The 15,368-nt window shown below is 43.8% G+C and overlaps 2 protein-coding genes across 6 annotated transcripts in view; both read right to left on the bottom strand.

The window, feature by feature from the left end:
* LOC140557606 (serine/threonine-protein kinase WNK2-like) overlaps window positions 1-15,368 on the bottom strand; it is an 82,165-nt gene that overhangs the window by 32,593 nt on the left and 34,204 nt on the right. For all 5 annotated transcript variants that reach the window (XM_072682213.1, XM_072682212.1, XM_072682214.1 and 2 more), the window contains 6 exons: window positions 14,415-14,635; window positions 13,417-13,574; window positions 8,246-8,334; window positions 5,661-5,880; window positions 2,561-2,825; window positions 2,147-2,253 (listed from right to left, as the gene is read on the bottom strand). In XM_072682213.1, the coding sequence (XP_072538314.1) occupies window positions 2,147-2,253; window positions 2,561-2,825; window positions 5,661-5,880; window positions 8,246-8,334; window positions 13,417-13,574; window positions 14,415-14,635 (1,060 nt within the window). The remainder of the gene's footprint in view (window positions 1-2,146; window positions 2,254-2,560; window positions 2,826-5,660; window positions 5,881-8,245; window positions 8,335-13,416; window positions 13,575-14,414; window positions 14,636-15,368) is intronic.
* On the bottom strand, window positions 918-1,937 carry LOC140557059 (uncharacterized). The gene is made up of 3 exons (XM_072681192.1): window positions 1,932-1,937; window positions 1,159-1,879; window positions 918-943 (listed from the first exon to the last, which is right to left on the bottom strand). The coding sequence occupies exons 1-3, from the start codon at window positions 1,935-1,937 to the stop codon at window positions 918-920; spliced, it is 753 nt and encodes a 250-aa protein (XP_072537293.1).

The following is a 15,368-nucleotide window of genomic DNA, read 5'->3' as shown; positions in this document are numbered from 1 at the left end:
GGAGGTAGTAACTTCAGGCTATACATTTCTGTGGGGTGTGCGACAGGATCTCGTTCGATGTGTGGAAAATAAGCCGCAAAGATGTTAATGAATTAATGCATTTGGGTGTGCCAAATGCCACAGTGTGAAGAAAGTTGCTGTGTATGCAGTTCCCTATGGAGTGTTTTTTTTTTTTAAAAGGAAGGACCTGCGTTGACTTCCAGAATGCAAATAATGCATGGAAGCAAAGTGGTCCTGGTCCAGCAGTTTAATTTTTTTTCCATAATTCTGACAAGAATATCCTGTAGGCCACTGCTGGTAGACGCGTACAGCAGTGTGCTACAATACACCTGCAAATTCAGCTATTTCACACTATGGCCTTTGGCACGTTGAAATGCAATCACTTCTTTTTGCCAATCCATCATTGCCAATGCCCATTTTCCTTACACTGAATGAGACATTCAATACACCACGTCTTAATCTATGAATCCTGTTGCACACCCGCATGTTATTTATGGCCTGAACATTCTCATGCAATTACTACCACCCTAAAGTATGCAAGGTGACCAATTTTATGTCTGAGGAGCATATCCCACAAAAAAAAAAAAAAAAAAAGGGGGGGGGGGGGGGGGGGTTTACAGATTAAACAGCAGAGGTTAGAAAATTCAGGTTAGGAGTGCATCAACAACCAGCAACAAGGCAGCCTACTGTTGCTCAGTTGTTGGGATTTAAGAAAAACAGGGATCACCTGGACACTGGTCTCCATTAAAAAGCAACTGACAATGTGGTGTGTTAAACCGAGGCAGAGTGTATGGCACTGGTCAGAGTCTACAGCGGTGCTGGCCAAGCATGGTTATATCCGCAGTAAGAAGCAGAAGCAAGGGACAAGTTTAGAACTGGGTTAATGAGGATAAACCTACTGGTCTTCCCAAACAGAATCAGGATGTGACAGGCTGAGCTGTGGCTGAGTAGGGAAAGAAACGGACAGAGGCAAAGAAATCGTGCAAACCCTCTAAAAAGCGACAGCGGGAGCAATCCTATGTCTCCATCTGCAGAGCGCCCTCTACAGCAATGGATGGCAAAGCGCACAGTCCATGTGACCTACCCAGTGATTGAGGTTGTGGTCACCCACACACACACTTGCTCTGCGGTGTATTGTTGGTCTTGGCATCGGCTCACCACTCAGAAACTCCACCATCTGTTTCTCGTCACCGTGGCTGCGGGCAGGCCGGTATGGCCCAGTTTCAGCCACTACTGGCGGGACTCTAAGGAAGGGGGGATTGGGGGTGTGCTTGTGGCCAGTGATGCTTTGCAGAGATTTATTAAGGTCTGATAGGTCGGCGCTTTCGATGTGGGACCCCTTATGCACACCTGTGCATGGTAGTAGTCCCGTAGGAGAGGGCACAGGAGACAGACGTTGGCTAGCGCACATGCATGGGGGTGGGAGGGCAGCGCTTTTCTCTGTCCGAGTCCTAAGCAGACGCAGTGATGGGCAGGCGTGGCACAGGGGGTGCGGACAGAGAGGGGCGTGGCTCAAGGATGAGCGGCGTGCCCGGGCCTCATAAGCTACCATCTGCTCGCCCTCCATCTCAGATACCAGCCCCATGGACGAGTCGCTGTGGCGACGAGGTTCAAAAGCTAGTGGAGAGGGCACCAATCTCCGTGGGAAAGAACAGCATTCCACTTCCTCCTCTCTCCGCTCTGAAAAGGCTGGCGTGGCTTGGGCAGGGTCGGGGCTTATTGGCCGGAAAATGGAATGGACATGTGGGTGGTGTTGGAGTGTGTCTGTCAGACAAGAGCCTTGGTGGCATGCACCTGTTTTGCACCCCACCCCCTGGGAGAAAGCCCACGCTTCCAAAACACAATCTCGAGGGGTCAAAAACAGGCCACTGGGGAGATGCTAACAGCACGCAACAAACATAACACAGAAGACACAGACAAAAAAAACACACATCCATATCGGGTTGAAAAACACAAAAGTACAAAATTAAACAAATATGTAAAATATGTGATGTGGTGTGCTGGAGTATCTAAATTCAGTAAGCTTACTTAGTGGGGGGAGGCTTTTGAATTATGCACCAGAGAAAGAGCATCCAATGCAACATGCATCACGTGCTGTGCAAGTTTATTAGCACGTGTGTGTCTATGCGGGGGCAATGATACAGACCTGCTGCGTTGCCGTGGAGACGGGTTCCTGCAGAGACTGGTATATGACACTGTGCAGGCTGCTACTGTGGGAGTCTGAGTATACCGTAGAGCCAACGCCACTATCAGCTGGAGAGAGGAGGACAAAGAGCGAGCACAAGAAAGCAAGAATGAGAGCAAGTCAAAAAGAGCAAGAAAGAATGAAAAAGAAAAATAGGAAAGAAATGACCAAATCCCCTCCCTTAGCCCTTCATGGGACATAAGATTTTATAAGATAAGATCTCCAACATACTACCAAGTAATAGCGTATATGATGGCTTGTCTATGACTTCCACTTTATGTCGAGAAATGGCTTAGAAAAACCTTCAAACGATTCTTCATATCGAGCAGCCAAATCCGATCCAGCTGATAAAAAAAGAAAAGCACACACACTCACATGTTGCAGAGGTAGTGCTGGCACTCAGGTGGCCCAGGTGGCTGTGCTGGTCTGCCTCAATCTCTTCAGGCTCTGCTGGGCCAGTGGGCTCACACAGAGTGGGCACCGTGCCAGCAGGCAGCTGGGCTGGCGTGGTTTGAGCTGTGCTGCTCTGAGCTGCTGATGGCACGGTTCGCTCTCGTCTCCACTTTATCAACGCCACCCGGTCCCTGATAGATTTCCCCACAATCTTAGCATCGCTCTCATGAAACAAGCCTGATTCAACCTGCCAGACACAGAAACGGAGACTGAGCAGATGTGATTGCACCAGCATTATTGAAAGAGAGACAAAAATGGCGAGGATAAAACAAATAGAAGAGCAAAAGAAGAGTTTCTTTAAAACACTCCAGTCACAGTCACTTTCTTTGTGTGAGTGTGTGCAGTGGTACACACTCAGGACTACTGACGTGAAATAACTTTCATAGTAAGGTGAATGTGCGATGATTGGGTTTCTATAGTGTGTATGAGCATTAGCCTCTGGTTCTGAAAGTGCTCTTCAGTGCTGGTCTAAAAGCAAAAGAACGGAGCACAGTTTTCCTACTGGTAAATGCCGGTTATGCGCTCATGCTGACAGCTTCACACTGCACACTCTAACCTCTTATTTACCTTCTGAGAACATCCGCACTGCTGCGGGCTGGGCAATAATGTCTGTTAATGGTGCCTGGAGGACACCAGATGGCGCTCTGAACACTGCAGTTAAAACAGCCTCCGAACTGGATTGGGATTAAAATGGGCAGATACCTGATCCATTAAAATGTGCCTGGATTGACCTCGATGCACTGGATCAGATCAGGACATCTCCAACAAAAACAAAGACAGACAGAGCAAATGTAATCGCGGAAGAGACATGTGCTAGTCTCCACCCTCCTAGTGTTGGGGCGTTGCCAGTAACGGGGGGTGGAGAAAAGTTTTTTGCAACTTTTCTAAAGCATGGCGGGGCTTGGGAGATGCACATGTGGGAGGTGAGGCAGTGCTTAAACCAAGTACAACCAACACCCCATGAGGTGGACTGCTGTTTTATGGACAGAGAACCGAGCTGTTAGAATTGAAAGATGTTTTACTAAAGGAACAGAATTAAACATTCAACACATTCAAACGAGAAGAGCCTAAAATAGCGCAGTGAGGTACAGAACTCCCCCTCTCACTCACACAGAGAGACTCATTAGCCACTTCTCAAATGCAGAAACACAGTGACGTACTGAAGGCACTGCGCGCCGACAGTGAGGGAGTGCAGTCAGAAGCTGCACAGAAGCAGAGTCTAATGAGAGCTAAAGCTTTTAACTGTGAAACATCCCCAACCCTTTAAATCCTCAACAGCTTACGTAAGTGCCTGATGTGTTAACACCCTGCGCCTCAACACCTCAGCCTCAGAATGCCTGATCCAGCTTCTGAAGTGCTGGATAACGAGCAGTTAAGCTGAAGTAGGTGTGGCCAATGAAAGCACTGAACTGGGCTGGGCTGGACAGAGGTCATCCAGGGTAAGGACAAATAACCAGTGCAAAAAAGGGCATTGTGGCAAACGGGACCAAATGCAAGTGCTGATCGCAACCCAGGCCTGACCAGAGAGATGTAGGGTCATATTTAAGCTTGCTGTGTGGATCAATAACTTCTAATAGTAACCCTCTCTCTTTAGCACAGACACACACACAGACACACACACAGACACACACACACACAGACACACACACAGACACACACACAGACACACACACAGACACACACACACACAGACACACAATTACATAATGAGGTCTAGTGGATTTTTCCAAATGGGGCATTTTGGGATAAGTGTGTGTGCGCATGTGTTCTGTTGCACAGTAATGACTGCATGAGTGGCTGAAAAGTCAAGGGAGCACAGGACAAATATTTTAAACATACAATTATAATCATTTCAGTTTTTCCAATTTTTATCCACATTGATACACCCCCTAGTCTGGAGTTACCCACTTGCCCATTTCCTACTACTCTATCCCATCTCCTCACCAATCTACTACTTCACTTCCATCTCCTTAACGAAAAAAAAGATGTATAATTACAATCACAGACCGACAAATCACTATCCATTGCAGATCTGTGTATTGCATAAAAATGACTGTGCCGAGTTTGGTATGGCACAAGGTAGGACATGCACACACATGCACATTCACCTCCGAGAATTTCCTGCTTCAGTGCTTTTCGGCCCTGGGAGCCGTATTACTAGTAATAATGGACATTCAGTACTACTTTTGGAAGCACTGAGAGCAGAGCAAAGACGGTACTGGAGACTGAGCAAATTAAAAATTGAATACATTAAAACAGTCTGAGAACCACGGATATAGAAGGCCTGTAAGGTCTATTGGGATTTTACCAGTGGATTAACCTTCAAAGCTCCAGGTAAACGAAGTGTGCTTTATCCTTCAAGTACTGTTTTACTGGATCATAACATCTTAAACTTGGCACCAGGAACCAAGCAGCAGATTCTTATGTTGGGCTGAAGAGCATCTGGACATTCTGGGAATCTTACTGGCCAATACTTTATTAATAAGCTAATCATTTGATTGGTCAACACCAATCCCATCACTAACCACTGAAACGATTGTACTCTTACTGTCTATCTTATTGGCATTTTAAGCAATATTTGTAGACTCAAGCAACGCCTCCCTTTTTAAGGGCAAAACCTCATTGGGGTGAATAGCTTAAAACAACACACTAAACTCAGACCACAGCATATGTATTTAAACAGTCTGCAACCAAATGCTCACATTCATATTCATGTTCCATTACTGCTTTCAACACTATGACTCATCTGTAACACAATGAGATGACCGCCTGGCTGAGATGTGAACGGTGTTAAACTGGAACAGAACAAAATGGATAAAATGTCAGGGGTCACCCCGAGGCCTGGGCTGAACACTGCTGGGTTGTGTAATGGTCTCGTTTAATTTGGCTACATGAAAAGTGTTAAATGCGGACTAGCCAGCACATCTACAATGCAGATACTGAATGTTGCTACAATTACAATTCTACAGGTAGAAAGCAAACCTGAGGCCAAACAGCAAAACATACAAACTGAAACGCTCACCATCTCTTGAGCCACACCCTCTGGCACCTCCTTCTCCAGGTCAAATGTGAACTCGATGACTCCTCCGTCCTTGTACTTGCCCTTCAACTTGCGGGGATCCTCCACCCACAACCGGAGTGCGATGGACGCCTTCCTCCCATCGTCTTCCTCAGCCAGTTCCACGCGCACGCCTGTATCCTCCGCAAAGAAGGCGTGGTTCAGGAGGTCCTTTATGGAGTAACTGGATACATGGGACACAGATTTAAAAAGTGAGGGCAAAGACAGAGGTAAATTGTATTGCCTGCACACAGTTATATCAACAAACACTAATATTAAAAATGTCACGGATATTAAAAGCAAGGTCAGATTTGGGGGAAGTAAAAAAATAAAACTCCTCAATGGCGGTAAATAAAAAATGTAAATAAATAATTATCATCAGTCACTTACATGGACAAAAACTGGAAAGAGGGGAGTGAAACAGCTCTTGAAATCAAGCAGATTATTTTGGAGTTGTAGCAAAACAGCTGTTTACTGACTGAAAAAGACCAAGATGTCAAAGAACGTCCATATGGCCACTGAACCAAGTAATTTTCTGTGCTTGCCCGGCCACTTGGAGACAGGGACGAGGAAACTAGTACATTTGGTTCATCATGTGCAACCATTTATTCTCATAATGCACACAATCCATGGGTTATTGTCGTCCAACTAAATTCAAAATTGGTGGTAAAAGCAGATCAACAACAGTTGTTGCGGTCTGTGTCCTCGCAGCGCAGTTACATATCTGGAGTGGCGCAGGGTAGGGGTGCGTAGGGTACACAGCTAGGTGCAGGCTATGGCCTAGATCCGACACAAACAAATTGGTCTCAAGTCACATTGAAACTAGAGAGACTACAATAACCATGGTAGCGAATGGTTGTGGCTAGTGAATACTGAAAATACTGGCCAATACAAAATAGGTTACAGACAGTTACAGGTGTCTATATCAGTCTGCGAGTCACAATACACCGCACAATCTGAAAATGTCTGACAGCATGCGCACACACACCCACCATATTGTCTACATCTTCCCAGCCACCTGCAGCTCCATGTATTTTTCCTGCAGAATTTCACACAGCATGGCACCGCTTTGCTGCTGAATTAGGTGTTTATATGTTGACTGAACACTGTCTAGAGGCTCTGTTTCACGTGCAGTGTGAGCACCCACATCGCAGCATGTTGGTCGGACTACTTTTGTACAGTGTGAATACAAATTGCGCGATTTGGTTCTTTGAGGACTGACAAATCAAAAGTGCAGTGAGGGTTCTCACCAAAGAACACGAGGTCCAAAATCAGTGTATGCCTGGCTTTACAGGATGCAAAATCTGTGGTTCAGCAAAAATATATTACATTAAACTTAATCCGACTCAGAGACCGAAGTTCATAGACCAAGATCCTGCAGCTTTCCTGGAGCACCTTGGCCAAAACGCATCCCCAGTGTAATCCTCTTGGATAAAACAATCTCCTTAAACAAGCAACGCTCCTCTTTTCTTCTTTGTTCATCCTCATGATGCATCTTTTATTTATAATGTTATGTCAGCAAAGGGCAAAACCTCATTCAATGTGCATTTAGGACACTCTTTTGTATTGGCAAACACTTGACTCTTATCTTGCCCGCTCACAAGCTCTAGATAGAATACTTCATGAAAGAACGTTGAGTGAATACGACCTACTCGTACAATAAGGTCTGTGTATGTCCATTCAGGACAAGGACATGGGGACCTAGCACAGCCAAATTAGAACAATAACAATCTCTATTTTTCCCCTCTCTGCCTTACGATGGGCTGGGCTGGTTATGTAAGCAGGAGACAGTGGCTGCTGTTCCCGGCTGGAGCAGATGAAGAGATTGGGTGGTGTGGAAAAGTTCCCATCAAAAGGGCAGCAAAGGGCATTTGTGACCATGGCCATATGAGAGTACAAGAATAGTAGCTGGCCACCTTGGCTTGGGCAGCAGACAAAGTCAGCAATAACCTGCTGGTCCTTCTTTAGACCCAACTCACAGAATAGGGTCTGACCATGTTGAGATTGGCCCATGAATTTTAGTGACAATTTAGAATAACATCCATCAGGACTTGTGCTGCATTGGCCATCTACATGCTGTGCATCGATATCCAAAATGACCCAACTGGCCTCACTTTCTCTGGGTAGCAAGTGATGCCAGCCAGCCCAAGCATCTATTAGCTAATGTAACAGGACTGGCATCTCACACAGACACACACACAGACACACAGACACACACACACACTAAAAGTATGGATTAGCATTCAACCTCCAAATGCTTATAACATCATGTAATGGTGCAATAGGTAGACTGGGCTAATGGGTGGGATTATCACTTATTATAATTAAATTTAGGAATAGGAATGAAGAATTTTTCCAGCTATAGAAAAAACTATGCCACTGCACTGGAAATCATGCAATAGACCAATGAAATTAAAATGGCCTGAAAATGGGCAGTTCTTGGCCACATTAAGTGATAAAAAGCACAAGACTGTTTTTATTGTATTTCAAGCATATTTATACCAGTTAGGCCATTTACACACACCACATACAGTAATGACTTCACTCACCGGTCCTCCTTATTCTGGCAGATACACTCTCCAATAATCTCCTTGACCTCGGGGTCCATGACCTTGTTAAAGCTGGCAGGCTTCACCCCCTAGGAAACAAATTGAGGAGTAGGAGGAGGAGGAGGAGGAGGAGTGGAAAAGGAAGAGAAAGAGGGGAGAGCAAGATGTTAGGATGCGATAGCTTTGTTCCTTCACCCACGGCTTGTTTAAACAGGAGCAGGTGCTGTGTGAGTCAACACTAAAATGCACACTATAAAAATAGCAGAAACTTCGCTGGAAAGATCACCATCCCAGCAGCTCTGCAGTTTAACTTTAGTTTTCACTTTAAGACCATTGTTTTCACCATTGTTTATTGACTCTCTGCACTCTCTGAGTATAAGATTACAGGCATTTTAACGTCACTTTCAAACTACTTATTATCTCCAGTTTCAAACTACCCCAATTCATCATAATTAAACAGAAAGCAGCCAGAATGAACACTTCTGGAGTATAGCATACATAAATACACTATTATTTTTTTATTTTTTTATCCTAACTGCTCGGGGAAGGCAAAGAAAGGGAAAATATATAAAAAATAAAAACAATAAAAAAAAAAAAAAAAAGTCAAAAGACAGTCTCAGTCTTGAACATCAGAGAAAACTACCCAACAGTTGATCTGAGCAGTCAGTATTTGTTTGAATAAGAGCACCATTAGAATAAACAAATACTGTGTGATTTGATATTAGCCTAACCATTTCCAGAGCACTTCTCAAGGAACTTCAGTATTTACAGTCATCATCCAATACCTAGTTTATCTAATAAGTGCGTCATTAAAGAAAATCAGCTGAGCTGCTTGTGGAACTGAACAAATTTATACAATGGCTGAGTTTACAGAAAAGCCACCAACCAAGCCAGTGTTCTCATAGCCAACATTTGTAACTTACCAATACCAAAAGCAACACCTTCTGACTAGTGTGTGGGCTTGTTTTATGGCTCTCTATATTGAATAATTACATTGCCATTTATTTGGGATGTACTACACCAAAAATGTAATGTTATCTTCTCAAATGTTAACCCAAATGTTGATCAGCATAGCCCAACATAGCTCAGCCTAGCCCAACATAGCTCAGCCTAGCCCAACATAGCTCAGCCTTTTAGGGATAACTATACTGATATAGTCAAAATCCGGAATGACTTGCAAATGTAATTGTAATGTTAGATAATGTGGCTTTGGTTCTGAACACGATTCACAGAATGGTAGTAGTAGTTGTTAAATTTTCTGAAGAGTGATTGTGCAGCTAAGCAATGCCTAGATTGCATTGCTATGCAGTTGCTATGCTTTTCTGGGTGCAAAGCAGCTGTTGAGGTATCCCAGGGGGTTCCTATGTAGCCATTATGCAGTTCTAAGTAGTTGCTTTGCCAGTTCTAAGCAGTTGCTATGGTATCCCATGTCATTCCTAAGGTGTTTCCATGTGGTTTCTTTGCAGCTGCTGAGCTGTTGCCATGCTGCTCCAAGAGCTTGCTATGCTGTGGCTACGGTATCCCAAGTGGTTGCCATGCTGTCTCTCAGCCATCCCTATGCAGGTGCTAAGAAGTTGCTATGGTATCACTGGTGGATGCTATGCAGTTACTTGTCTATTACTATTGTATAACTACTTGGCTCATTGATCTCAAACCGTGGGACAAATTAGCAGGCCATCCACACTTAGAGCCTAGGGAGAGAGCCGGGGCCGGAACAAGGGCCAGGGTTACAGCTAGCACTGGAGCCGGGGCTGGGCTTAGGGTTACTCAACTGTAGACTAATAAATTCAGTTTCATAAAGAGCATGAGTGGCCATTTAAAAGTACAATTTGAACAAGACAGCCTTGATTGCGGTCCCATTCCACTGCCGTTTTTAACTTTAACACGTCTGAACAGTGCTTATTCACAGCCCTGCTGAGTGAAGTTAAAAGGCCGCAATAGACAACAGTTCCACTGAAACTGAAGATCAACAACATGCTAATGATCAGCGTCCACTGCGTAGAGCCCCACCACCAGGCCCTTTAAAGGAAGCAAGAGGACAAAAATAGCATGCAGACAGCATACCCTGATCAACGAGAAAGGGAGAAAAACGGAGGCAGAGTGAGAGATCAAAGAGAGAGGGAAAGGTAGTGGTGAAGAGAGGCAGAGCAAGAGAGAGAGAGAAGGAGAATGGAGGAGAGAAAAGGTAATGAAGTTTTGCAGTCGCTGGTGGAGCTTGCGTGCCAAAATCAATAGCCATCAACCCACTCTACACATTACAAACGCACCTGCAGTATCCAAACACTTAACTCAAATCATCCAACTGCTCGATACTCCCTCACACACGGTTGTCAGCACGAGCAGGCAACAGTGAGCCGTGGGAAGGGGCACAACACATACACCCATCAGCCACAACATTAAAACCACTGACCAGTAATGTGAGTAACATTGAATATCTTGTTACAGTGGCATGTGGCAAGGGGTGGGATACACAGTAGGACATTATGCAGCAAGAGAACAGCCAGTTATTGAAGGTGATTTGCTAGGAATAGGAAAAATGCGCAAGTGTAAGAATGTGAGCCATGCTGACAAGGGCCAGATTGTGATTACTAGACAACACCAGCAATCGCCAAAACATCTGGCAGGTTAGTGGGGGTTATCCTGGTATGCAGTGGTTAGTACCTACCAAAAGGTGTTTCAAAGAAGGACCAGCGACAGGGTCGTGGGTAATGTAGCATAGCTGTGTCCCTTTAAATCCTCTCCACATAGTTGGCTCAACAGATTTCAGCATAGCACCTGCTAATTTTCCTAGATTTGGCTTTGTTGCACACCACTTCTGAGCTCCCCTTCTGAAGAGACAGTGGCACTGCAGTTACAAGGCTTGGTTCATATAGCAACACAATATCAAATAGGGTCTGGAACATCAACACCACCATATTTTCCATAAAAATACATACTCATAAATCTATAAAGAGTGTTAAACTGAACGGTGGGACAGATTTACTAATGTTTGTGATTAAAAATGCTAAACTCACTAATGTTTAAAAGCACACATTGGAAGAATTCAACCAGCTGTAATTTGCCAAGACAAACCAGCCTTTTGTCCAGGTACCTAGACATGTCAACTGCCCTCCTGTTGGCTTTTCTGAAGCAAAATGAAGATTTCTGAGGACTGCTGATAAGAGCTCTGTTAAACCGTGCAAGTGGACAACACAGTGACAGAAAGAAAGGTCTATATGGAGCCATTTCAGTCACAGTCATGGTGCTTGTGTCTCTGGCACCTTTGTGCAGTGCGCAAGCGTAAATGTGACAGTCACGGGATCGGTTAGAAGAGCTTGTTCACAGGTTATGGGCAAGGACACTGAAAGCCAGCTGCTTCCGGTCACCCGCCAATGGCTCCGTGCATCTCGACTCCAAATTCATCAGATTAAAGTGCAAGCTAAATATATTCTGTACAGATTAAAGGGCTACATTGCTCCATACATCAGCACTCCCAATTCTATTCAGTTAACAAGGATACTGAATATGCACAGCATCTTATATACTAAGTGAAATGCATGAGCTAACCTGTAAGCAGTAAACACAGTCTCATGCGTGTCTGGTGGTGTGTGTGGGTGCATGTGTTGGCCCAGAAGCAGTTGAGAGAGGAGGGACAATGTTAGACTAGCTCTAGCAAAATCATACACACAGTACATAGAGCATAAAACTGCTGAGAGGAAAAGAAGAGCTTTTACGTGAGACTCATGAATGGAAGCAGAAGGGTTTTGTCTGCAAGATGAAAAGTGTTTGAGCGCATGCACACTAGCAGTGAGCAAAAGATAACAGGAGTGTGTGGGAGCGGCTGACCTTGCAGGGCTCTCGCTAGTTCAGCCTTGCTCACTAAGCCTGGCTGACTCCAAATTATTCAACAGCTTATATACACAAGCACTCACCTCACACACACACACAATTGTGTTGCAAGTTCTTGCATGTCAATGCTCATGAATACCATCTCCGTAATCTAACAGCCTCTAAAAGGAACTGAAGCACTGATGGATGGATGGATGAATTAATCTCCATTTCCAGGGCAAAAGAAGAATCTGTCTTCAACGCTCACAAATACAAAGTTATATTTATAGACTTAAATCAGTGTATAATGAAAGAATGGAAGTTCTAACAGCCACTTGTTCGAGTTATTCGCTTGCTGCTGGTCACATGACTCACCGCCACAATTATAGCGACAAAGTGATAGGAAGCGGCCTCCGTTTTCAGCCTGAAAGCTGCAGAACAAAGGACTGCATTGTCCCCACTCACTGTCTGTCACAGCGAGCCTTCACTTCTTCACGACTTCCAACATTTCACACCGATTGCTGCCAAGTTCTCGTCACTGGCCTCCATTCAATTCACTGCCTCCCCGAAAACTGCACATCACAGCAGACTCGTTTTAAGGCTTAGGACCATCTGCTCAGTTCACATTATTGCTTATTTAATCATTTTGCATAAGTTTGTAATTAATGTCTATAGTTAGGAGAGGACAGGTCCAGCTGAATGTTAAGATACTACAAATGTTAGTTGTTCTAATGAATGCATTCAGCTATGTTAAGCTGCACAGACAGACAGACGAAAAGGAGCAGATGCACATGAATATACTGGCACCACGCCAATGCCAATGGGCTAGAGGGATACAAAGCTTCCCCCATTGAGCTGTGGAGCAGTGGAACCGTGTTCTCTGGAATGATTGTGCTCTATCCAATACTTTCAGGATGAGTTGTAACATCCTGAATTCAATCAAACAGTCACATTAACTGCTCAGGAATCTGGTAGAAAGCCTTCTCTGGATGGAAGAACCAGTTTCTCCAGCAAAAGCAGGACAGAACTCTTAATACTCTAGATTTCAGAAGAAACAATAAGGACTAAAGGGTCAGTAATACGATTTAGTAAAAAGTGTGTCAGCTTGACAGAATGTATATCAGTAAATCAACATAGGCTTTCAGCAAAAGTACAAATAAATAAATAAATAAATAAACTGCCCCCCCCCCCCCCTCAGAAAGTTGGCAACAGTTTTGTATTATTAAAAACTATTTTTAATAAACTACCCCCACCCCCTCCAAAAAATATTCACACCCCTACCACAGTACCATTTCTTGAACATCAGACATAATGTGGCTCTTGAATCAGTGTTTCAGTATCTGTGCTGGTAAAGCATGACTCACGCTGGTGACTTTGCGGTAGATCTGGGCAGCGTTCTGGCACTCAGAGTAAGGGTATTCTGATGTGGCCATCTCCAGCATGCACATTCCGAAGGCGTAGACATCCACAGACTCATCATAGTGCTCCTCATACATCTCTGGGGCCATGAACTCAGGAGTGCCTGAGAGCAAGAGAAAAATATCAAAGGGTCAAAGAGACGAAAGGTCAAGAGCAAACTGCGAGGCCAGTCTGGAAAAACTGCCTAAAGCACAACTTTTGGGTCGGACCTTGAGCAGTTTCATCTTCAGGTAGGAGAGTGCATTATGGAAACAGCATAGCACCAATACTTTTCAGAACACAAAATGTGCCAATTTCTGTTTTGAGGTTTGACAAACTGGTTTGATCCTTTAGGCCATTTATTGTAAGCACAAACTTTAGTTCCTTCACCCTCATAACTACATTAATGACCCTACAAAAGAACCCTAAGGAACGCTGCAAAACATGCTAAAACTGATAAATAATTTGTAATAGTTTTGGCATTTGGATTAATGACTAAACAATATACATGCATATAAAAGAGGTTTTATTTAATTCTAAGTTTTATTTTGATAATTTTTCAAACTGTGCTGCACCAAACCAAATTAAACAGAACCAACAAAACTCTTCTTGCATTGGAACCTGCAGATGTTCAGTGTTCTTTGTCCATGCTATAGAATTTAATTCCAATAACGTTAAATAACCCCACTCCAAAGACAGTAATGGCTAGTTGCCACAAGTGTCCTGGGAAAACCAATAGAATAGTTAATGCTCTAATGCACTCCTGAACTGTATACATATCATTAAGTATGGTGCAATGGTATGATAGCAAACACACACACACACACACACACACACACACACACACACACACACACACACACACACACACACACACAAAATAGTGCTTTTAAAATTCAATTAAATAAATGAACAGTTTGCGATCACTTCATTTTCATCCAGTGGAATTGCACTACTTTCTCACCAATGACACTCTTGGCAAAGGAGGCTCTTTTCAGCGTGGCCAGGCCTAGGTCTCCAATCTTCACACTGCCCGTCGGGCCTGTGATAAAGATGTTGTCACACTTGAGGTCCCGATGAATGATTGGTGGGGTGCGCGTGTGCAAGAAGTGTAGACCTTTAAGGATCTGACGACACCAGCTCCGTAAGACTTTGGGCTTCATCACTTTAAAGCGCTTCAGATAGCTGCAGAGTGTAAAGAAGTGATTATTAGATATCCATGTTCCCATAAACACAAGGTGTGCATGATCAGAAGGCAAGAACTTTAATGAAGTCCGTGCAGAGGTTGAAGAAAACAATTACTTGAACTTAATCAAAAACTACAAATATGAATGCAGTTGTGACATCCTGATTTTTTGTCAGAAGAGCTAAAATAAATAAATAAATAAAAACAGCTCCACTAGTAGAAAATCTGGTCACTTCTAGGGCTGTTGCGATATATGCACCTTCACAATATCGCACTATAAACAAGCAAACCACAGGGAATTGCAAGCAACTGCCACACTGTGGTGTTCATGTTTTCTACGTTTTGTAAGATGGACAGCCCTAGTCACTTCATGGGACTAGTATTTAGACTGTATCCTAAAAAAGAACAGGCATTTAAACGTATTTAGTCAGACTGAACTCTGATTGCTGTGTGGGACAGAATATGCAAATCTGCTTGTGGCATGTCAATTATAGGCATTTTGGTTGTCAACTGGGTCTTGACTGATGCTTTACAGTGCCAAAACATGACTCAAATGCATCTCGGATCACATCTTTAAGAGGTTTGAACGATTGATTTGTATGTTTTAAAAGCATCTTTTGTGTCTTAGTCATATCCAGATATAATCATAATACCATAAGACCAAGTGTACGGGATCTTAGCTGATTAGTTACCAATTTAACTGATTATCAGAAATCTGTTCAGCAGTCTGTT

Source organism: Salminus brasiliensis, chromosome 6 (genome assembly GCF_030463535.1).
Source record: "Salminus brasiliensis chromosome 6, fSalBra1.hap2, whole genome shotgun sequence".
In the NCBI taxonomy this organism is placed as follows: domain Eukaryota; kingdom Metazoa; phylum Chordata; class Actinopteri; order Characiformes; family Bryconidae; genus Salminus; species Salminus brasiliensis.
Note: the sequence above shows the minus strand (reverse complement) of the source record. Positions and strands in the feature narration are given on the sequence as shown.

Bases quoted from the DNA above. Each gene is read 5' to 3' on its own strand.
- LOC140557059 (XM_072681192.1), bottom strand. The intron at 944-1,158 runs GTGAGCCGATGC...TTCCCTACTCAG, and splicing joins GATGGTGGAGTTTCTGAGTG to CCACAGCTCAGCCTGTCACA.